This window comes from Callithrix jacchus, chromosome 17 (genome assembly GCF_049354715.1).
Source record: "Callithrix jacchus isolate 240 chromosome 17, calJac240_pri, whole genome shotgun sequence".
In the NCBI taxonomy this organism is placed as follows: domain Eukaryota; kingdom Metazoa; phylum Chordata; class Mammalia; order Primates; family Cebidae; genus Callithrix; species Callithrix jacchus.
Window position 1 is genome coordinate 43,370,150 of NC_133518.1, and position 24,668 is coordinate 43,394,817.

General features: G+C 48.1%; 1 protein-coding gene across 2 annotated transcripts in view; it reads right to left on the reverse strand.

Annotated features, from left to right (window-relative positions):
- Nucleotides 1-24,447, reverse strand: part of SPSB4 (splA/ryanodine receptor domain and SOCS box containing 4) — an 82,903-nt gene extending 58,456 nt beyond the window's left edge. For both annotated transcript variants that reach the window (XM_002759538.7, XM_078354986.1), the window contains exons 1-2: nucleotides 23,840-24,447; nucleotides 7,175-8,021 (exon numbers count right to left, since the gene is read on the reverse strand). In XM_002759538.7, the coding sequence (XP_002759584.1) occupies nucleotides 7,175-7,868 (694 nt within the window). In that variant the 5' untranslated portion in view covers nucleotides 7,869-8,021; nucleotides 23,840-24,447. The remainder of the gene's footprint in view (nucleotides 1-7,174; nucleotides 8,022-23,839) is intronic.
- Nucleotides 24,448-24,668: the final 221 nt, after the last annotated feature.

The following is a 24,668-nucleotide window of genomic DNA, read 5'->3' on the forward strand; positions in this document are numbered from 1 at the left end:
AAAGAGAAAAAATTAATGGGTTTCTACTGTATTTTAAACTGGGAACAAAATCATTTACAAGCATTCATCAGGTACACAAGATGAGCTCAGGACCGCAATCAGAGCTTCAGGTTACACATGTCAGTATTAACCTACTGTGAGCCACATGCTGGCCCATGCTTCATTTCTGCGTCACTTCTAATACAGCAACTCTGCAAGGTACATATAATTATTCCCACTGCACAGATGGGAAAACTGAGGCTTGGGGATGTTAATTAGCCAGAGGAGGCAGAAATGAAATTTCAATCGAGATCAAAAGTCTATGCTTAAAGGTTGGAAACTGTCTAAATGTTGAAATATGGGGATCTGAATAATTAGAATATAACACAACTATATCACGGACCCATGCGACTGTTAGGAAAGCATGAAGCATGAACTGATATTAGATCATTGCCAAGGTCTACTGAGGAGAGAAAACAAGATATAGGGCAATGTTTTCAGTACGATCCAAAAATTATCTGTCACAAATATCTCTGGAAAGACAAGAAAATGCTAATGGTGGCTGCCAGCAGGAGGGAATGGGGGCCAAGCTGCAGAGGAGGGGCTACTTCACCATACACCCTTTCACAGTATTTAAATTTGTTGCCATGTGCACAGCTTTCCTTTCAAAAGTAATGTGTTAGTCTGTTTTGTGTCGCCATAAAGAAATGCCTGCCAGGTGCGGTGGCTCACACCTGCAATCCCAGCACTTTGGGAGGCCAAGGCAGGCAGATCATCTGAGGTTGAGAGTTCGAGACCAGCTTGACCAATATGGAGAAACCCTGTCTCTACTAAAATACAAAATTAGCTGGGTGTGGTGGTGTATGCCTGTAATCCCAGCTACTCGGAAGGCTGTCGCTTGGAGAATCGCTTGAACCTGAGAGACGGAGGTTGCGGTGAGCTGAGATTGTGACACTGCACTCCAGCCTGGGCAACAAGAGCAAAACTCTGTCTCAAAAAAAAAAAAAAAAAAAAAAGAAAGGAAAAGAAGTATCGGAGGCTAGGTAATTTATAAAGAAAAGAGGTTTATTTGGCTCAGGGTTCTACAGGCTGTACAAGCATGACACGGCTTCTGCTGATGGCCTCAGGAAGATTTTACTCATGATGAAAGGCAAAGGGAAAATAGGTGTATCACATGGTAGGAGAGGGAGCAAGAGAGATGCCAGGCTCTTTTAAACAACCAGCTCCTACATGAACTAAGAGTGAGAACTCACTCATTACTCAAAGAGGGTACAAAGCCATTCATGAGGTATCTGTCCCTGTGAATCACCTCCCACCAAGCCCCACCTCCAACGTGGGGGATCGCATTTCAACAGGAGATTGGCAGGAGACAAATATCCAAACCATATCAAGTAAATAGGCACATGTGATGTCCCTAATCTTCCCAGTTCACCATGCATGCCTCCTGGGTCTCCATCCCTGCCCTAGGGAACTTCACAACCACTTGGGGAAATAAGGCATATGCATGTGGATAATTGAGTGAACCCTGCAGATGCAGAAGAAGTCAGCGCTAAACTCCCGTTACAGAGACAGAGTCCTGAGCTGATGCCTGGGGGTGAGCTGGGGTCAGGACAGATTGATAGGGGATGGGGGCAAAGGGGAAACCAGGCCCAGAGGAGGCAAGTCCAGATGTCCTGGAGGCCAGGGGTGCCTAACTACCCTGGGAGACACACGGGAGTCTAGCGAGAAGGTCTCGAGTTCAGCCTTGGCAAGGAGATGGTGCCCTTGCAGTCATCGTGAGAGCAAACTCTCTCTGGCCTTCATGAATACCAGAAGCTTTGGCTAGCTGCCAGCCTCCTCTGCTTAGCCGTTGAGCCAATAAATACTTGGTGGCAGATCAATTAAACCATCTAGGAAAGATGTCTGGAAATACAGCTTCCTCGGCTCTGTGCAGAGGGACAAGCCCTCAGCCAGTTAGGCCCAAGATACCTGCATTTCCACTCTCCACCCTCTGCAAGTCAGCCCTGACACTGGCGTCCACTCTGTGGGGTCAGGCCATGCTCAGCAGTGGGCAGGCTTGGGCAGGTTGGCCCAGGCATAGGAGGCAGGGCTGGGTATAAGCATAGCTGTGTCATTTGCTAGCTGTGTGGCCTTGGGCAAATTCTTTACCTTTCCAAGACAGTTTCCTTGTCTATGAAACGGGGATAATAACAGTCACATTGCCTCATGGCTTATTGCAAAGGAAAGAAAAAAAATGAGGTAAAACACTCAGCCAGGGCATAGAACATGGATAGTAGCCAACAAAAGTGTCATCAATACCCTCAAATCAAAGCTGCCCGGGACCCCAAGGTCACTTGTCTCTGTCTGAGACTCCTCTCCATTTCCTGTGTCACTCACACACAACTCACCACCCAAGAACTCCCAGATGTGGGACAAAGCTGATCTGTCAGCCCTTCCGCCACCAGCATGTGGAGAGAGGAGCTGGGGAGCCGCGGAGCAATTCCAGAAAGCAGCCCAGAGTGGATTCCAAAGTCCTGGCCCACTGCAGGGGCCCACACTTCAAGGGAGTTGAGACATTTGCAGTGGCATTCCCCTGTTAGTGATCAAGCATGCCCGATCCATGGCCACCGCTGGGGCTGCCTTTATACAACTTAGTGTTTCAGAACACCCTGCGGAGTTCTGTGCTGAGCCAAGAGCTTTGAAGGCTTATGGCGAAGACAGCCGGAGGAGGAAAAATGACAAGAACGGCATCTCAGGGACTCACCCAAACTCACTGCTAAAGGCAAGGACCTGGCCCTGGGCTGCATGGTCACCAGCCAGACGGAGCACATGCTCCTGCACATTCTCTCTCTGCCTTGGCTGTAAACGTCCCCACAAGGTGCCGATGTGTACCTCCGTTTGAATCCAGGCTCCCTCAGTTACTTGTAGTGTGACCTTTAGCAACTTACTCAAGCTCTCTGTGCCTCAATTTCTTCGTCATACACTGAAGACGATACTATAGGTAGTATTCGTGCAAAGAGTCATTACAAAAATTAAGCGAATTAAAATTTGCAAAACGGCCAGGTGAGGTGTCTTATGCCTGTAATCCCATTGCCTTGAGATGCAGAGGTGGGAGGACTGCTTGAGGCCAGGAATTCAAGACCAGCCTGAGTGACATAGTGAGACATTGTCTCCACAAAAATATATCACCACTCCTGATATATATATATGCGTGTGTGTGTAATTTATAATAAAAATTTATATATGTTTTATATATATATATTTAAATTAGCCACGACCTCCATATATATATATGCCAGGAGTGGTGACATATCCCTGCAGTCCCAGCTGTTCAGGAGGCTGAGGCAGGAGGATCACCTGAGCCCAGGAGTGAGAGGTTACAGTGAGCTATGATTGCACCACTGTACTCCAGCCTGGGTGACAGCGTGAGATTCTGTCTCTAAAAAACAAAAGAGAAGAAAAGGAATTGTTAGACTGCCACCCCATCACCCGCTCAGACTAAACGCTACCTAAGTGTGAGCTGTTGTTGCTATTATGGCTATTATTATTATTTAGACCCTGGACAACCTGGGACAGCTCCCCCATTTGCCTGGCTTTGGCTCCATGCTTCTCAGTTCACTCAGATGGCAGAAACCCTGAGCGTCCTGCAGCTCTCTGTAGTTAGTTTTGAGATACTGAGACATTTCACTCCACGATGTAGCTAAATAATTCCACTTGCAGAAGGTTTGACGATGTTATGCATTTGCAGTAGGAAATCACGCCTCCAGGAGTGCTTGCCCTCAGCAAACACATGCTTCCAAGGTTAAACGTAGTGAGCCCTTTCTAAGTCTTACTTTTACTGTAATAAAAATTCAAAAATTGAGAAAGTGATACCCATTACTTACTTTCATTATGTTAGAGGAAAAGCCTTTATTAAGGCACTTTGCTTTAAGTCACAGGTGAACCCTAGAATTTGCCTTAGCTCACCCAGTTAATCAGCGCAAGGGCAGCAATTGTTATGTGTCTGCTCTGTGCCGGTGAGCTTTATCATCCTCATCCTTTTTCAAAGGAGAGCACTGAGGTTCAGAGAGAGGAGGCACTCACCAATAGCCATTTGTTGAGTGTTGGGGCCCCAGTCTGACCTGGTTCTGCGAGGGGCTCCGGGCAGAGTTCTCTCCTCCTATGATCCTGTGGGGAAGCAACCCCAGAGAGCTGGTCTGCCTTTTGCTTCCAAGCATGTCTCAGACTCTGGTCCCTCACACCTCAATCAAGTCTGAGTTTGGGGACCTGCCACCATATGCACAACTGACGTTCACTCAGAATCTTTTCCATCCATGGACTCCACCTTGGGACGCCTTCCCTGCTCAGGGACTCCCTAGAGCCAAACTAGTCCCAAACCCCGGGATTCATGGTGGACTGCAGCCCAGTACTCAGGCTATAGGCATCACACAGTCCCTTCCCAACTAGCCCTGTGAGACTCCACTGCAGCTTCTCCTATGGCCCACTCTGGAGTCAGGGATTGTCCCAGGCTAGCCATGAATAGGCCTTTCAAGCCCGGAGAAGCTGAGCTTCCCTTTTCTGTAGTCACACCCCTATCTGAGATAGAGAATATTACCCCTATCTAGAGAACAGGCTACTGCCTTAGCAGATAAGCCAACCCTCTCACTAAATGGAAGATGCCCCAGGCTCATATCACATGACATCTGGCCTCTCTTGCCTCCTAGATTCAGTATTCCAGATTCAGCCAACCTGAGAAATCACTGCCCGTAAGGAAGAGAATAGAACACTTCACATTTCAGTTCCACCAAACTGGTCCAACCACCTGAAGGACCCATAAGCTTAAAATACCCAAGCACAACTGCCCTTCCCCACCCAACTTCTCTGAGGTAGATCCTTGCTCCTGATTCCAATATGCACGGCACCACTGGGGGCAACCCTGTTAGCACCTTAGTTTTGTAACTGAAAACCAGGCAACAAACAAAACCCAAGTGTAAATTAGTAGCCAAGAGGAAGCCAACGACAGGAGTGTAACTGTTGGCTTTGGTAGCTCCCACTGGGTGTCAATGTCAGGCCTTAAATCTCCATATGATTAGTGCTACCGTACAAGAGCTTACAGCCTCAAAAAGGGGACCCGATACTATCCCATTTTACAGATGAGTAGAGTGAGTCTTTTTGTTCCTTTTTTTTTCTTTTTGAGATGGAGTCTTGCTCTGTCGCCCAGGCTGGAGTGCAGTGACATGATCTCAGCTCACTGCAACCTCCACCTTCTGGGTTCAAGCAATTCTCTGCCTCAGCCTCCCAAGCAGCTGGGACTATAGGCATGCGCCACCATGCCCAGCTAATTTTTGTATTTTTATTAGAGACGGGCTTTCACCACGCTGGCCAGGCTGGTCTTGAACTCCTGACCTTGTGATCCACTCGCATCAGCCTCCCAAAGTGCTGGGATTACAGATGTAAGCCCACACGCCTGGGCAAGCAGAGTGAGTCTTAGGGAGTAAGAGTGACTCAACAAGGACACAAAACCACTGAGCACTTGGAAACAAGTCACATCAGACTCCAGAGCCTTGGTACACCAAGGCCACTCTTCTAGTCCAGTGATTAATTCCAGCAAATAAATTTTCCAATTCCATTAAACAGATATTGTTTGTTGTTTCTGCTGGTTTTCTCATCACTAGGATTTGCCTGGTCACAATGTCTCAAAGGGCTCCAGACGCTTTCCACAAGGCACTGTGATGACTAAATTAGCCCTTCTCAGGGACATAATCATCAGTTCCTAGATTTAACCCATTAAACAGAGAAAATGGAAAAACACTTTGCCATTCAATGGCAATTGTAGGCAAAACCATGGAAATAAAATATGAACAAGAATATCGCCAATTATACCAGAGCGCTGAGCATACCAGCCACTTTCCCATTAGCCTGCCACCCTTGGAAACTATCAAATGTCCTCTTCCTGTGCTCCAGTAAATAGAAATTTTGCTTGAGTAAAATCTTGTCCTTGACTTCTTTTCTGGAGTGTTATTCTCAGTCCCTCATCTAAAGGGGAGAACATAGGAAAAGAGTGAACTTTGTTCACTCAGAACAGGAGGAACCTTGATTCTGGCTCTCTGAAGCTCTGCTCTTAAGTTTTCTTATTTCTAAAAGGAGGATCTGTCTCAGGGGCTGGTAATTACATCTCTTATTTAGAATGAATAAACTGGAAATTCTAGCTTTAGCATCCCCTCTGAGAGCTTCATTAGGGGTGTGGCAGGAAGTCTGGACGGGTGCTGGTGGGCTGATGTGGGGGAGTATGCAAGCCCACAGGTGCCTGACTCCCGGGTCCCTCAGCTGGGATTCAACTCAGGACAGGCAGCGCTGTGTGCCTCTGTCCAGAGGCCACCCTGTCTCCCTGAGTGGCTCCCTCCAGAAACCAATAACTTGTCTTTGCTCCTATAATTTTTATCTTGCAGGATGGTTGTGTATACTAAATGAGAGGAAGCTGTAGAGCTGTCAGGGGTCAACCCCAGCGGCCTATGGGCTGGTTTGCAGCCTGCACAGGTATTCTGTTTGCCCACATGGAGTTTTCAGCATCTGTCAACTTGAAAAATTAGAAAAGTTCACACTATCTAGATTTCTGGACTCTCTTGGAAAAAGTCACAAGATTCCACAACCCAGGGTGTTCATTCCCATGAGATGACAGTGGGCTGGAAATGAGAGGCAGCTGCCCCCTTTAACAGATGGCCTGTAAGAGCTGGAATTGGGGTGTTGAGCCTCTTGAATACAGTAGGTGGCCAGCAAAGGATGTTATCGCTACTTATTACTTATCGATAACTTGAGTACATGGCATTCAAATGCAGGGACTGGGTACTTGTCACTATCCTCCCACTGTGACTAGCTTGGGTTATTTGCTACAACCTTTGTACAGACTGAAAGATTGATAATTGGTAACTGGCATCAACACTCAAAGCCTCTACTGGGTGCCAGTCACTGTTTTGAGCACGTCACACATATTATCTTATTTGACTCTCACAACTGTGAGCTAGATTACTGTCATCGTGATGCTTTGCTGATGGAAGAACTAAGGCACAGCCCCAAATCACCAAGCCCGCAAAGGAGAGAGTAAGGATAAAACCCAGGTAATGACGATTCGTCCACAGTGCAGGATCCTCCCAGCTTTCCATGGGGGCGTGGCCTGCCCTGCTTCCCTGGGCCTGGCAGCCTCTGAAAGCCCTGCCCCCAGCCCGGTAAGCACACTTACGGTCAAGGCCATTGATGTAGCGCATGGTGACTTCGCAGTGGCCCCACACGGCACTCACCACCGGGTACAGCTTCTTGCCCTTGAGGCCTCGGAAGGCCACGCCCAGGTACTGGCCGTCCACGATGAAGCTGAGAGTGCCCTCATCCATGTCCAGCACCACAAGCAGCGAGTCGGGCAGGGCGAATGCCTCGTCCGGCCCCAGGAAGGCCGGGTAGGCCACGCCAGGCCGGTTCTTGCCATCGTGGTAGAGGCGGCTACGGCCCAGGTCCCAGCCCCATGACTCGGCGTCACTGCCCACCAGCGCCGTGTAGCCCACGGAGTGCAGGGGAGCCCGGGCCGTGGCCACGCCAACCACAGCGTGGGTGCCGCGCTGCCGGGCCGGCCAGCTGATCTGCCAGGCGTGCAGGCCGCGGGCATGGCCCACCTTGCCGCGGATGCCGTCGGTGCTCTGGGCCACCGGGTGCCGGTGGAAGGTGAGCCGGTCGTCGTCCTTGACGAAAACATTCAGCGAGCGGTCCTCGGGGTTCCACGCGTGCCGCAGCTGCACAGACAGCCCCGCCGCCGGCATGTCCAACAGCTGGTCCAGCCGCGCCGGCCGTCCGGGCTCTGCACTCCGCAGCTCCCGTTTGGCGGTCCGCAGCGCCGGCTCTCGCACCTCCACCGACTTGAGGCTCCCGGAGAGCTTCTGGCCCATGCTTCACTGCGGGGAGGGGGCTGCTGCAGGCCACCGCTACCTTGTGGGAGCCTCCACTCCCCGTAGCCAGGAATGGGCCACGGGGCTGAGAACCAGGCTTCGGGACGGTAGACCTCTACAGCCTCTACCGGGCTGCGGCAGGGGCCCAAGCTCCTGGAAGGAAGCAAAGGGCACAGATTATAGCAGCAGCGTCAACAGCCAGGCTGCCAGTCCCTTCATTTATGCCCATGCCTTGGCTGAGCCCTTTGCGTGCACAATAATAGTAATAATTCGCGCACTCCTATCTGGCACAAATCTAGCAGTTGCCTTATGCCAGACAGTGTTCTAAATGGTTTATGTTTATTAGTTCGTTTAATCCTTAACACCTCCCTATTCACATGTTACAGATGAGAATGCTGAAGTGCAGAGAAAGGATAAGTGATTGGCCAAAGTCCCACAGCAAATAACTAACTGAGCCAAGATTCAACCAAGGTCATCTGTCATCAGGGTCTGTGTTCTGCACCTAGAACAATCATAGGGAGTTTGATCTGATTTGATTTATTTTAAGACGTTGTCTCACCCTGTTGCCCAGGCTGGAGTGCAGTGGCACAATCTTGGCTCACTGCAACCTCTGTCTCCCGGGTTCAAGTGATTCTCCTGCCTCAGCCTCCAGAGTAGCTGGGATTACAGACACGTGCCACCACATCCAGCTAATTTTTTCTATTTTTAGTAGAGATGGGGTTGGCCAGGCTGGTCTTGAACTTCTGACCTCGTGATCCACCCACCTCAGCCTCCCAATGTGCTGGGATTACAGGTATGAGCCACTGCACCTGGCCCAGGAGTCTGATTTTAGAAATAAGGAGTGAGCCCAGAGCAGTTGTGAATTGCTCAAGATGAGAGACCGGATGAGAACCCAGGTGCATCTGATCCGAGGGGACAAGCCCTGTGCCAAGGCTGTGGGGGACACAGCTGCTCAAGACACAGGGCTATAGGGTGTGACCTAACTGGACTTCCCAACCCTGGAGTCCTAGGGATCCTAAATCATTTCCTAAAATGTAGCCAGGCTTGAGAGGCAAGACACAGAACAATGGTGCAGTGGGGTCACCAGGGATATGGACATCAGGCAGTGTGGGAAGAGTGGGTGAGGGCTCCATGGGAAAGTTAAGTGGAGGTAAATGGAGGTGAGGAGGAAGGATAAGGGAGCCAGTGTCCAGGCTCTGGACCCAAACAGAGCTGCATCCAAATCCCTCTCTCCATCTCTTACTGTATGTCCACAGGAAAGCCTCCTAGCTTCTTGGATACTCCCGATTCCTCACCGGTAAAGTGAGGATAAAACACTTCCCTCTGGTGATGGGGAAACTTGAGAGACCATAATATAAAGGGTTCTGGAACTCTGCCGGCAGGTTTTCCTCTCTGACTCTGAACTCTGGCCATCCCATGTGGATCCCCTCCCTTTGGATGGGTGAGCTCTTTCTTCCGGCATGTAAACACCATTAATAGCACTGATCCCAGACTGCCTTCCCTGAGGCAGGATCCTGGTTTTCATGGAGAAGGAATTTGCTAACATCACTAGGAGACCAGCCAGAACCCAAGGAGCTTGGACTACTTGGATGGGCCCTGCATATGGGGAGAGATGGAGAGCCAAGCCCTGTCCAGAGCAGAGGCATGTGCCCTCCCCAACCTGGCCTGAGAGCTACTGGGCCCAGAACAACTTCTCCTGAGTCAGAGGAGGAGATGGATGGGTGTTTTTCAGGCCCTGCACTCCCCAGCCTCAACCTCCCACCCAGACAGTGGCACACCCCCAGTCAAAGTCCAGGTAGGGAAGGAAAGAACTCTGCTGCCACTCAGCACAGACAAATATCCTGTTGGTTTCTTTTTCACCATTCCATTTTATTCTTAACTCTCATATTCTTTCCTTTTATTGTCAGATTCCAGCTTCAGCAGATGTCAATCCTATTCCGAGAGCTCTGGCTAATGTTCAATCTTAAGGAGTACCGGAACACATAACAATTTGCAACACTAGACAGTTTTAAGATAGCAGACTAATGTTACTCCTTTTCATATCCGAAATCACCCAAAATCAAGGAGAAAAAAAGAAATGCAAACTCCTTCTTCAGCAAAACTAGAACACATTTGTAACCTGAACCATAGCTTATAAGGAAAGGCTGCCAAAAATGGGCAAGGGCTGCCAAAAGCAGTGAAGATCAAAAATACTGTCAGAAAATATCTAGAGAAGACACCTGTGGGGGCAAATCTCAGACAAAGCTGGCAGAGCCAGCCAGGAGCTGGCATTCCCAAAGGAAAAGAACTAATGATCCCTTATCAGAAACAATGGGAACAGGGCATGTGGTCTGGAAGTGGGAACTGCCTCCCACACTTCGGAGGAAGGAGAGGACAGGGCAACAGAGGAAACACAGACCCGCCATCTTGACAGGAAGCAGTGTGTTAGTGAGGCAGAGTGAGAGGAGGGCTCTGAATTGGGAGAAGCCCACCAGCTGCAGAACGCTGCTGACTAAGTAGAAACAAAGGCTAAAGGAAATCACTACCACAACCCTGTGAAAAAATTTCTTGGGAACCAGGGAGCAATCCTGCCCTCTTCCTGGTACCTCCTCTACATGCATCTCCTGCAAAATGCTGATCCAAGAAGTTTTACATCTTTCAAAGAGAAACCAGCACAGTATATAGTCAACGATGCTATAGAAGAAATAAAAGAATAAAAGAACAGGACAAAACACGGCAAACCAAGCAAACTCACCTGAAAAAAGCTGTCACAAAAACATAAAAATTGTAACCAAATTTGTAAACTAATTTTGTGATTATTTCAGAAGGGAGACAACTAGCATGGTCTCAACAAAAGATTAAATCCATTTTGCCTAGTTATAAAGGTAACCTCCATAACTAAAAATAAAATACACATCTTGCAAATACGAACCTGAACACAACACAAAATAAAACAGACCATAGACTGAAAGATTTTGTTTGAAAGTAAGAGAGGCAAAAAGGCATAAAAATATGAAATATGATAGTAAACAAAGACCAAAATATTAACCTTATCATTAAATGGCCATAATAAAAGCATTCTATGAAGGAACAACGCGGGCAAAAAAAAAAAAGACATCCCTCAAAGCAAAGTGATTTCACAATTTTGAAAATGAAGGGCAACACATACTAGGGAAGTGTGAACTCAAACTAGGCAGGCACTGTAATCTTAGTATTAGGCAAGTAAACTTGATTTCAGGACAAAAGGTTTTAAGTTAGACAAGCATACTTTATAATAATAAAGAGTAAGATCCAGCCAGGAACAGTGGCTCACGCCTGTAATCCCAGCACTTTGGGAGGCCAAGGAGGGTGGATTGCCTGAGGTCAAGAGTTCAAGACCAGCCTGGCCAGCAGGGTGAAACCCCATCTCTACTAAAAATACAAAACTTAGATGGGTGTGGTGGGACTCTGTCTCAAATTAAATAATAATAATAATAAGATCCACAATTAAAGACTCAACACACCAAAGAGCACCAAAATTCAGAGCAAAAGCTAGAGGAAATATAAGGAGGGACCTTAGACAGATACACATCAGAGGCATGTACTTTTAATTTCCCTATTCTAGCTCATGATGGGCCAAAATTAAGTAAAGACATAGAAAAATCAAATTACATAATTAATAAGACAGATCTAATTAATGTATTCATCAAAGTCTATACCTTGAAAACAAAGAATGCATGTTCTTTTCAAGTGTTCATGGAACTGTCAAAAATTTTTCCCCTATATTAGGTCACAAATAAAACTTCAAAAAAAGCAAAAATAATACAGAATCTGATAACACAGAAGGAAAACTAGAAATTAATCACAAAATTATAGATCACAAAATCCTATCACTTGGACATTGAAAAAAACTCTTTAAACAACTTGACTCCGACTCAGAGCAAAAAAAAAAAAAAAAATCCATACAGAAATTGCAGAATATCTGGAATACAACAATAACAAAAAGCATTCCATACACTAAAACTTGCGGGATGCCTCTACAGCAGTTCTCAGAGAAAATCATGGCTGGTTTATTTATGCTATTAAACTTTTAAAAATGAATGGCGCATAATCAAATAGAAAAATAATAGAACTAAGCAAAAACTCAAGAGCTGGTTCTTTGGGAAAAATTACCACAAAAACAAAACAAAAACCAATAAAGCATATAAATTATTAAAGCTAATCATGTAATGGCATATTACATCATATTATTATATTGCTATTATATTAACCTATCATGTTGATAATATGTACCCTTAATATGATATAACAAAATGACACTTTACCTCTATGGGCATCTTCCCCCAAACCCATAACCTCACTTTAATCATGAGAAAAACAAAGGACAAAATCCATTTGGAGGTCATCCCACAAAATACCTGACTGTTTATATACCGGCAAGGTCATCAGAACCAAAGTTTGACAAACCATCATAGTGATGAGGGCCTAAGGAGACCTAACAATTCCACATAATGTGGTATCCTGGATGGGATCTGGAACAGAAAAAAGGATATTAGGGGCCAGGCTTGGTGGCTCACACCTGTAATCCCAGTACTTTGGGAGGCCAAGGCAGGTGGATCATCTGAGGTCAAGAGTTCAAGACCAGCCTGGCCAACATGGTAAAATGCTGTCTCTACTAAAACTACCACACAAAAAAAATTAGCTGGTGTGGTGGCACATGCTTGTAGTCCCAACTACTTGGGAGTGAGCCAAGACAGCACCACTGAACGCCAGCATGGGTGACAGAGAAAGAAAAAATGAAAGAAAGAAAGAAGGAAAGAAAGAGAAAGACAGAAAGAAAAAAGGATATTAGGTAAAAACTGAAATCTGAGAATAAAAGGAAATCTGAGATAATATGTTTATATTAATAGTTTAATTATTAATATTAATTATTAAAATAAGTGGATAATAATGTATCAATACTGGTTCATTAGTTGTGCTAAATGTACAATACTAATGTAAGATGCTAATCATTGGGGAAACTAGGTTGGTAAATGGAATGAGCATATGAGACCTCTCTGTACTAACTGTTTAGTTTTTCTTTAAATCTAAAACTATTCTGAAGAAATAAAGCCTATTAATTAGAGAAGTGTAAAGAAATTTCTCAATGTTAGGGAATACAAAAAAAGAAGGACAAAAACTGGAATTTGCCTCTTCCTCTTATCTCATTAACCAGAAAGAAACATTGTCAGCATTTGGAGGAATTTCACCTTATTCTTTTACTTTTTTGTCTGTAAATTATCAGTAAATTTTCTTTTTAAAAATTGGTAACATGGGCCTTTATTTAGATTATTTCACCTAAAAATTATGTAATTAGCATTTTCACGTATTACTAAATATATTTTAAATGCATGACTTCAGTATATTTTTTGAAATACATAAAAAAATATAAACCATTTGATTATTTAATGGGGGAGAAGACAGGAATATGTAAAATAAGAAATGAAAACGGGAAATAACAAAACGGCGTAGCTAAAAGCACCCATAAAAGAAGTTAGACTTGTTTGTTGTTTTAACGCAGTAAAAAGTTTGCAACACAAGTTCCTAACAAATATAAATTCCCTACAAATGAATACAAGTACAAAATGTGAAAAGATAGCAACAGTTCACACAAAAACAAATGGTTCCTTGAAAAGATGCTCAATGTATACTGAAAAAGAAATGAGTTAGAACTCCAGTGAACTGCCATTTTTGTTATCAGGTTATCAAAGGTCAAAAAGTTGGATAACGCATGCTTGGAGAATGTGAGGAACAAAAGACAAACTCATACTAAAGTGGACAGAAACTGGGTTAGCCTCAGCGAATGGCAAAATAACACCATCTATCAGAATTGCAAATGCACAGACGCTTTAACCTAGCAATTCTACTTCCAGCATTTATTCAGCTGTGTTCTCAAATGCACAGAAGTACCTACATACACAGCACATGCATACATATGCAGCACGGTTTGTAATAGCAGAGTATTACAAACCTGCTATTACAAGAGCAGAGTAATAGCAGAGTATTGCTAGTAATAGCAGAGTATGGGGAAAACCCAAACAGAAGACAGGCTAAATAATGGTAAATGCCTATAATGGAATACTATGCAGCTGAAGAAAAGAATGCACTGATATGGAAGATCCAACAGACAGAGGAAGTTGAACAAACCAGGTGCAGAACAATGTGTGGTATGCTGCCAGTACTATGGAGGGAGAGGTGGAAAAAAGAGGAAAAAGAGGGGATGCGATTCAACGCAAAGGGCCCAAATGGATCTGAAGACCAGTTGTGTCTATAAGAAAACTAGATACCCCAGTAAAGTTTTAGAAAAAAACATGCTATTCTCTGCTCACTGTAGAGCTTCATACTGACCTTTATCCAAATCTTGGGCCTCAACCAAGTTATAAGAAATAAGCAAAACAACATGTGAAAGGTGTAGGGTGTGTACTAGGGATTCCATCAATGGAACAAATAAGCATCCAGTGCTGCCTCTGTAAGTTTGTACAGGCTGCCCAGAGGTACCTGAATGGGAGGCGAGTGGACGTAGGAATCTGCCACTTTCATAATTCATTTGAAGACGTCTTATGCTTCCATTCTAACAGAGCAGGAAACTGGGGCTCTGAGGGAAGCAGCCCAATCAAGGTCACACAGCTAAAAGATGGCAGAGGGGTCCTATCCTGGGTAGCCTGAACTCAAAGCCCCCTCTTCTTTTTCTATCACTAACTTCAACCATTAGTACTTTGTGCCAGGAAGCATGCCCACTGCCTCACAGGCACGATGAGGCTGATGTCATATGCCCCTTTATTCAAAAGAGGGAACAGGCTCAGAGAGGTTGTATAACTTGCATAACATAGGGTCACACAGCCAGGAAGTGGCAGGCCTGGGATCACCCTCAGAGTCACCATATGACAAGCCTGTGCTCTTACCTCTTCCTCCATGTTGTTTAGAATAATGCCCTCTCCAGGGCAGTGACTATAACCAGCTCTGTGTGGCCCACACAGAAAATTTCTAAGGAAAATTGCTTTATCCTTGCCCACAGCCATGCCAACTTTGGAGCTGCTGTTGTTGAAAGATACTTAAACGTGTTTGAAAGCAACAGCCAAGCAGCAGCCCTGGGGAGACCTCTTACGAGTACTTGGCTTGGCCCATACTGGGTCACTGAAGGCACAGTGCTCCCCTTTGCAATCATAGTCTAACAGCCTCTGTCCCTACTAGTGGCAGGCAGAGATCCTGAAGGGTGCTCACACTGTGGTGCGACAAGGTGGGCATGTAAATAGATAGCCCTTTGCTGCTCCCCCAGTACAGGGCACACAGCAGAGTGCTCATGTCCATGAATGGCAAGCCATTAAGGAAAACTAGCAGCTGGTCAATCTAATGAAGGACAGGAGACCTGGATGTGAATCCCCACCTGTCTGTGGGCCCTAGGCCAGGACTTAATCTCTCTGAGACTAGTTGGAAGTGCTGCTAACTATACGTTAACCTTGCCTGCCTTTGCAAGTATCAGAGCAGACACCTGTAAAGTCTGGCACATCACAGGGCTTTGAGCAAGTGGTGAGTGCTCTTTTAAATTGTGGATGTCCTCCAATACTGCCGTTTCATCATATGAATGGGTCTTAGTATGAACTGATCGTGTCCTCCCCAAATTCACATGTTGAAGCCTGATATAGGTTGGATATTTGTCCCTGCCCAAATCTCGTGTTGAGCTGTAATCCCCAGTGCTGGAGGTGGGGCCTGGTGGGAGCTATCTGGGTCATAGGGGTGAATCCGTCATGGCTTGGTGCTGTCTTAGGGATAGTGACTGAGTTTTGGAGAGAGGTCTGCTCATTTAAAAGTGTATGGCACCTCCCCACCCCCATTTCTGGCTCTGGTTTTCACCATGTGACATGCCTTCTCTCCCTTTACCTTCTGCCATGATTGTAAGCTTCCTGAAGCCTCCCTAGAAGCCAAGCAGACACCAGCATCATGCTGCCTGTAAAGTAGATCCATGAGCCAACTAAATCTCTTTTCATTACAAATTACCCAGTCTTTGGTTTTTCTTTATAGCAATGCAAAAATAGCCTAATACAAAGCCCTAATCCCCAGTCTGACAGTAGTTGGAGGTGGAGCCTTTGAGAGATAATTAGTCCATGAAGGTGAGCTCCACCTCCTCCAAGAAGGCTGCCCTGATCCATGGGCCTCCAGGGTCCTGCCCTGTACCTCTGTCCACCCTTGAGCCAGCCAGTGGGGAGACCTTTCAGGCCTTACTGATCTGCTTTTTTCTACTTTGAGGGCATTCCTCTGATGGCAGGAAGCTTTCACTGGCACGTCTGTGTCCCCAGCCACTGCCCCACTCCCTCCATGTGCAGACACAAGCCCAGTACTTTGAACATGGGGCAGAGCACACATATGGACTGTGGAGAGGATGTGCTGGGCTTCAGGGACGGCTCATGCTCTGCTCTGTTTCAGAGGACAAAGCAGACAAAGGGCCAGAGCTAAAGGCAGGAGATGGGGACATGGAGCCCAGTAATGGCGGACACTCACTCCTGAACAGCTGACTCTTGGCTGCATCCAGTCTGCTCCTTTACTAGCTACTGCTTTGCCTCCTTCCCTGCTTCCAACCCTCATTTATTAGTTCAAAAAATGCTTAGTGCCACTTGCCAGGCACTGTGCAGCTGAGAGCGAAGGACACAGCCGTGGCCAAGTCAGGCTCATCCCTGCCTTCTCCCTCCAGCCAGAGGGAGTGGGCACTTAGCACACATCTCCTCTCCTCATCTCCACCACAGCACACCGCACTGGACCAGGCACATGGAACGTACAACAGAAGCCACCTTCCTGATAGAAATAATATCATCTCTCAACCCTGTAAGCAGTCAGCATCCTTAAGAATGCCAAAGGGTGCCTCCGTCACTTTTCCCCCAAACCTAATTTCCTACGCCATGCTTGGATGAGGATGCTAATAACATTATCCGGAAGGATCTGCTCCAGGGCTTCAATCGTGGCTGAGCAAGAAAACAAAAAACTCTCATTTGCTAATTGCCCTTCCCAGGACCCTAGCGGATGTTCTTACCGGACAGGGAAATGAGGAGACGTGAAGTGGCAATGCCACACTGTTTAAGAAGCCTCATTCGTTTGAAAAATATGATGCACAGTCTTCAGAGGCCCGGCACCCAAAATCACAGCCAAAGAGGCCTGTCTGGCTGTGGGTCTGCAAGAGGACATGACTGCTGTGGGGATTGGGAGGGACTGGGAGAATCGCCCTTCTCTCTGTGTGGCCCCTAGCTTCGGACTTGCTGGAGCCAGAGGTAGGGGCAAGTCTCCTTCTTTCATCTAGCCAGCAGTAATGACGCCTTCCCTGGGGATCTCAGGCTGCTGGAAAGCATGAGACTCAACCACTTTCCCTTAGGGAGAGAGCTTCCACCAAGGAGGTCAGACTCCACGACAGATCTGAATAATGACAAAGACTGTAAAAAGAAATCCAGTTAGATACCACTGGAATTCCTTTAGTCTATTGCATATCACTTTCAAATATATACTACAGCATGAGTAAAACTGCGAAGTTGATCTAATCACATGCTTCTGCTCAAAATCCTCCACAGTTCTCCGAGGCTTTCAGGATAAAGTTCACTTCTAACCCTAACCCTCCCAGAATGTTCCATGATGCTTCCCCAGCCCATCCTCCTCAGGGAACTTCTTGATTCCATCCCTTCAATCTCCCTGCAGTTCCCTGACACGCTGCTGCCATCTTCCCTTCCCTCCCTCGGCACCTCCTCTCCTCAGCTATGGAACTCCATTCAGCTTGGATATTACTGCCTCTGGGGAGCTCCCAGCCCCCTGTGCCCTCAGAGCCCTTGTACTGGGGCCCACCACAGCACTTAACACAAGGGGACATGGTGTCTCCGTGGCTGCCTCCCTCCCATCGACTGGGGCAACTCAGGAGCAGGAGACAGGTCTCCTTCATCAGAGTCCCCAGGTCTTCACGTGGGCCTGGTTTAGACAAAGTGGTGGATGAACGTCTGTATGGAATGCACAAGCATGAACAAATGAAGAAAAGCAATGCACTGCCTTAGAAAGAACCACCACCTAAGAATGAACTGGGAATGCAGAGCACTGTGAGCTCAGACTGCTCATTTCATGCCTTTATTCTTCAATTTTTGACTCTGTTCAAAGGTACCAATGATAGGTGTCTGACTTTAGTTTGACTGGAATGTTTTTAAGATTTTTCCTGTGCAAATATTAAGTGGGGAGGCTGTTTTATTAAAGATGCTCATTCAGAATGAACCCACCAACAGTAAATGAACTAAAGAACCCCCAAGGTTTGTTCATAGGCATTCATTAGCTTTTCCCTGCTATACACACATGGATCTCATGCTACAACTGGCTGGGCAAGCCCTTTCTTCCCCAAGAGCTCATAAAGAGAGCCATCTGTCCAGTTCCAGGTGAAATCGTCTCACGCCTGTCTTCCTGGAGTGAGAATCAATGAGGCTTCCCCGAGCCTCTCCTCCTCCTGGGGTTTCCATGGGAATCCTCCCACGGGTGACTGAGCTAGAGGCCCTGAGGGTGAAAGCTCAGCTGTCAGTCAGCAAGGAGAGCAGCGGATGGGATGAAGGAGGTTTGCTAGGCTGTGACCAGGGCAGCAAGCTCTGCAAGGTCATTTGAAAGAGACACACCTCTGAGCCAGTGAGGCCATGTGCAGTCCTGGCCAGCCTGGTCACCGCAACTGCCCCTGTGCCCAGAGGCCTGCCCCAGGCACATGTGGAGGTTGTTCGCCAGATAGCTGGCCTCCCTGAGGCCCAGCTTGTCTGGGCTGGGGCAAAGCATGAAGGGAGAAGATGGGAAGATGCCACTTCATGAGGCCCTCTGAGGAAAATGATGATAAAAACATGATAAGGTTCATGTCCAACCCCTCATTTACCTCCCAAGATGAACCTTCCCTACTTGGTAGAACTGGTTGTCTGGAAACAGAATGCCTAAAAGAAAAGCAGAACTATTCATGCCTCTGGCTTGAGCTACATCATAATAGGGACCTGCTGGGATTTCTGAATAACCCTCTGTTAAGCCTACAGTATCTCTGGGGCATTTTTGAGATACTAAGGAGGAAAGGAGAAAGAAAGAGAGGAGAAAGGGAGCAGGATGGGGGAGGGAGCTGCTCCAGCCCCAGGAATCTGTACAACCTCCATATTTCATAGAATGCAGATAACAGGTGGATATCTCCTGAATGTAGGTAACAGGTGGATATCTCCTGAATGTAGATAACAGGTGGATATCTCCTGAATGCAGATAACAGGTGGATATCTCCTGAATGTAGATAACAGGTGGAATGTCTCTGCGGCCAGCAAACAGGGCCAAGGCCCACTCGCTTCTGGAGAAAGCAGAGCTCCAGTCCACCATAAGTGACATTTCACGTGAAAGACCAGGTGGATGACTTTGGCACTGCTCCGGCCTCTCCCTCCACACATACCAGCACATTGAAGTGCAGTGCTCACCACAGAAGCTTTCCTGCCTCCTCCTGGGCTCCCGGGTCTTCCTGCCTACCCCATCAATGGGACACCCCAAAGTCCATGGCTTCAGCTTCAGTTTCTGCTCCTCACTCTCTCTCCATGCATCTTCTCTTATGACCTGCCCCCTGCAGACACTCTCAGGCCGCATCTTCAATGCTGCTTTCTCTCCTCAGCATGAGACCCACCTATCAGAAGCCTCTGGCCAGCCCTGCCAGAGGTGTCCTTTCAAATGACCTTGTAAGGCCAGCTGATCTCTTTCTATCATAAGCCTCCCACCATGGACACACCCACGCTCTCAGTCCTGTGGGACATCTGTAGTCCGTGGGCACCTCGGAATCTGCAGGTGGGCTGAGCCTACCCCCTTCCCTCTCCCACATAGCAGGTTCCTCTGCATGTCACTGTTCCTGTCATGGATCCGGTCTCTCAGTCCCCACCATTCAACACCGTCAGCTTTCCCCTAGTTCAGACCTTGCTTGGATTACTGCACTGGTCTCTTAGCGTGCTTCCCTGACTCCATTGTTTGCCCGACAACCCAATCTCCATGATGCCAAGGGGTAAATTTGACCAAGATGCCCACTAATCTCTTCATTCAACCCTCCAAGCAGCTTCTCCAGAGAGAAGCTGCACCTCTTTGCTTGGCACCTAAGGGCCCCCTAGACTGCTCTGACTTCTCCCACACTGTCTCTCATCACGGCCACCTCAGACCAGTCATGCCAGACTCTCTCCATCAGCACATCCTATTGACACCTCGGTGTTGGGGGAGCCTTCCCATCTTCTCTGACCTGGCTGACGTTCTCTCACTCCCCCGTCCCTTCTAGCAGAAGCAGAGCTGGGCACCCCTCCATGGCAGCCCTCCAGCCCACTGCATCCTCTTCCCTCTGCCCCACGGCATCCTCTTCCCTACATCCCACTGCACCCTCTTCCCTCCATCCCATTGTGTCTTCATCTCAGCTGTTAATTCCTCCCAACGTCTCCCGCACCGCAACTGCATTTCTTGGTGGCACCAGCGCCCAGCCAGCCTTTATCTCCAATACTCATACACAGCCTTGTACCTGCCACCTCTAGCTGCTTTAAGAAGTGCTTCAGACTGAAGAAGGAATAGCCACTCTACACTTCCTGCATGGTTTGTGTTTTTAACAACAAACATTTTTCATAATTAAAGTATACATTTAAAGTGGAGTAAGTTCTGAACTCAATGTGTAAAGCAAAAATCATGTGCAATCAACACGGCTTAGGAAAGTTCTTCTAAAGTTCCACAAAGTTCATGATAACTTGTTTGAGGTATGCCACTCTCTTTCCCAAACGGCACACCACCCACAGCTGTTTTTCCTGTAGCCTCAAAACAAATCCCTATTTCTTGAACTGACCAGCAGCAAATAAATTAGTTGGCTTATGTAGGTACCATGTTTCATTAAAAATGAGTTGTTGGTTTTTAATTTCTTTTTTTTTTTTTTTTTGAGACAGAGTCTTGCCCTGTCACCCAGGTTGGAGTGCAGTGGCTGGTGTGATCTCGGCTCACTGCAACCTCTGTCTCCCGGGTTCAAGCAATTCTCCTGCCCCAGCCTCCCAAGTAGCTGGGATTACAGGCATGTCCCCCTACACCCAGCTAATTCTTTGTATCTTTGGTAGAGACAGGGTTTCTCTACCAAAGTTGACCAGGCTGGTATAGAACTCCTGACCTTGTGATCCACCCCTCTTGGCTTCCCAAAGTGCTGGGATTACAGGTGTGAGCAACTGCACCCAGCTGGTTTTTACATTTTTTTATAGTTGATCTTTTTTTGCCATAGATGGTCATGATCACATAAATCAAGAGTACAAACTATGTATTTATATAGTATATATATAGGCAGAGACTTCTGGTGACCTCGATCTAGGGCCTGCCACCTTCCTGCTTTTCATGCCTGAGACCCTTCAGTCCTGCATCAACAGAGAAAAAAACCTTTCCAGAGCATGGTTGTGTGACAACAGGTGGGGCAGCTCAGGGAAATTAAGTGGTTCCTGTATGGTGAGTTATACTAGGTCCTTCCCCAAAAGAGCAAGGAATTCTGCACTGGCCACTGTGGCTTAGCCACTTTCTGGGATAGCAATAAAGCCCTCCCAAGGACAGGTCTACATAAATGACGAGGAAGTTCCAGTTGTATTAAAAATCAGGAGGAAAGGTATTCTAGGCAGAGGGAACAGCAAGTGAATGAGCCTTTGGAATGCTGGAGCAAAACCAAGAAGGCTGGGGTGGGGTGGGGTGTGGGGAGTGAGAGAGGGAAATGGTGAGGAAGAGGTGGAGGAGGGTAGTATCAGACCTGGAGAGCCCTGGGAACATCTAGATTTTACTCTGTGGCAGCCTTAAGGAGGTCCTGAGCTAGGGAGAAATGTGATCTACATTTTTTTTTTTTTTTTTTTTAGATACAGTTTTTACTCTTATTGCCCAGGCTGGAGTGCAACGGCCCTATCTCGCTCGGCTCGCTCACTGCAACTTCTGCCTACTGGAATTCTTTCGCCTCTCAAGTGATTCTCTGGCCTCAGCCTCCTGAGGAGCTGGAATTACAGGCATGCACCACCACGCCCCACTAATTTTGTATTTTAGTAGAGGCAGGGTTTCTCCATGTTAGTTGGTCAGGCTGGTCTCAAACTCCTGACCTCAGCTGATCCACCTGTCTGGATCTCCCAAAGTGCTGGGATTACAGGCGTGAGCCACCGTGCCCAGCGTGATCTATTTTTTTTTAAAAGAAACTTCTGATAAATGGTTATGACCACTTGCTAATTTCATACATTAAAAATAAAATCTTGTAATTTTAACTTGCATTTTTCTTATTGAGGTAGGGCACCTTGCCATATGTTTTAGTATCATTTCTATTTTATTTCGCATGTGTGAATTGCCTATAGTCTTTGCCCATTTGATCTTTTGCTTGTTGACCTCAGGAATCTTTTACATATTTAAAGAGATGAGCCTGTTGTGATAGGAGTGGCATATGTCACATGTGACAGTTTGTCATATATCTTTTGACTGTTTCTGGTGAATTCTTTTCCCTGCAGATTTTATTTTTATGTCATTAAATGTATCTTTAAAATAAACGAGAAATGCAAACTGGAGAGATATTTGAGTTGAATTTTGTTTGTGATTTGCCAAAGGTGGCTTAAATTCTTTTCATTACCGTTTTTAAAGAACACTTTAAAATGGAATAAATTAAAGGGTATGTGTCTCAGAGGAATATGCCCTTGGGTAAAGGATGTTTATATCATGCTTTTACACATTTTACGTCTTCCAACTTAAGCTCATCAAATGCAGGGGTGGGAGGTAAGGGGGCAGAAAGTGGATGGGAGGATAGAGGGCTCTGAGTCTGAGACAAGGGAACTCCTATCTTCATCCCCCAACCCCTCAAAGAGGACGCAGAAGAGGACACCAAGTTGGGGGAGGCTAGAGAACTTGCCCAAGGTCACACCGCGAGCTGGTGGTGGAGACAGATTCGAACCCACGCCTGAGTCCAGAACTGAGAGCTCTCCACCTCGTGACAGTGATACAGAAATGCCCTCCTCTCCTTGCTGTAGGCAGCAGGCTGCGCTTGGCCATGGGGCGGCGGGCGTAGCCACCCCCCCCCCCCCAGTTCTCCCGGCAGTCAGAGGTCGGGGGCTCTGCGTCCCCTCCTGGCTTGGAGCCTCTGGTGCGTACAGAGCGACCGGGGCGGACTCAATTGCGGCGCTCAAGGCTCTGCCCCCCTCCCTTCTTCCCAGAGCCCCGCTCCCAGGGCTCCATGAGCTCCCAACCTCCTTCCTTCCCGAGCAAAGACAAGTTTGTCTCCAAGCAAGGCCAGGAACTGGTCCCCGAATCGCTCTCGAGCCAGGCGACCAGCCTCACTGCCCCAGCGTCATGAATAAACGATAACAAGAGCCACCAGTGCCTATTGCGTGACCGGGGCTTTACTTCCACCTCTCCGAATACCTCGGACGAACAGATCCCCAGGAATTACTGTCCCCATTACACGGCCGAGGGAACTGCTGCAGCTCCGGAAAGTTGGATAACAAGCTTGGGCTCGCAAAGCTACTAATAATACTAGCTAACGTATGATTGAGTGCTTCCTGTGTGCCCGGCACAAGTCTACCTACGAGCACCATCCCACAGATCTTCCCAATACCCATATAAGATGTGCACAATTATCATTCCCATCCTACGGATGAGGAAACCGAGGTTTGGCGCCTTGCCCAAGGTCATCTAGCCAGTGAGTGAAGGATCCTGGATTCAAACCCAAGCCGGTGGGTGAATCGGGTGGTCGTTTTTTGTGCAGTATTCCACTATGCAGAGAAGCAAAGGGCTTAGAACCCATGGTACCAGCGGCCGGGCCCCAAACGCCTCAGGGCTGCGCGAAAATCAACCATCTCGAACTGCCACAACCTGCAGAGAGGAATTCTCCAGGACTGGGACGCCAGGAGCGCCAGCTGTGTCGAGTGCCGGCCAGCACAAAGTCTGTGCAGCCGGATCTCGGCTCCCGGCCCCCGCGCGCCCCTCACCAGGAGCTGGAGAGTACTCACCATAAAAGAGAGGGCGAGCGCCTGTTCGGGAAGAATCCCCAGCGCTGGCAGGTCCTGGACTACCGGGAGAGGTGTCTGCTGCCGCCGCCGCCCACTCAGGGGCGCCCGAGCGACCCGCAAATGCCGGCTCTCTCCCCGCGGCCAGGGGCGCGTCCTCACGGCTGATGCCCGACAGCAGCGCCCCCTCTGCGCTACAGGATGGCCTGGAGTTAGGAGCGTTCTTGGCGAAGTTGGGGCTCCTGTGCCGGGGGTCGGGCCTGGAGTGGGGAAGCGCCTTACTGAGCCGATCCTGGGGGCGCTCCGAGGCCCGCGCTCTAGCCGCTTGGAAGCGAGGCGCCTGACCCGGAGGGCGGCTAGTCTCGCGCTCAGGGCGCACGGGCCGCGCCTCAGCAGCCCGCCCTCAGCGCGGGGGCGTCTTCCCCAGCGCCCAGAGCGCACGCAGCGGTAGCAGAAGCTGGGGCCCCGGCCCGGGATGCGGTGTGTTCATCGCCCTCCCCCGGGGCTGGGCGCCTTTGTGCGCGGGGCGCGCCGGCAGCCACGGCGAGCTCTGGATGCTGCAGCCGCCGCCTCCCCCTCCTCCTCCGCCGTCGCTCGCTCCCCGCCTTCCCGGCCGGCCGGGAGGCTGCAGCTGAAAGCCGATCTGGCTGAGCTCATCCCTGAAGGCCACTAATCCAATAGCCGCGGAAGGCGCGGTCGCCGGGAACGCCCCTTCCCCCACCATCCCGCGCCCCGGCCGTCCCAGTTCGGGCCGCTGCCGGCGCCGCCACCTTCTCGAGGCCACCAGCTGGCGGGAGAGGGAAGTGGAGCCCGCGCCCGCGCCCCGGTGCCG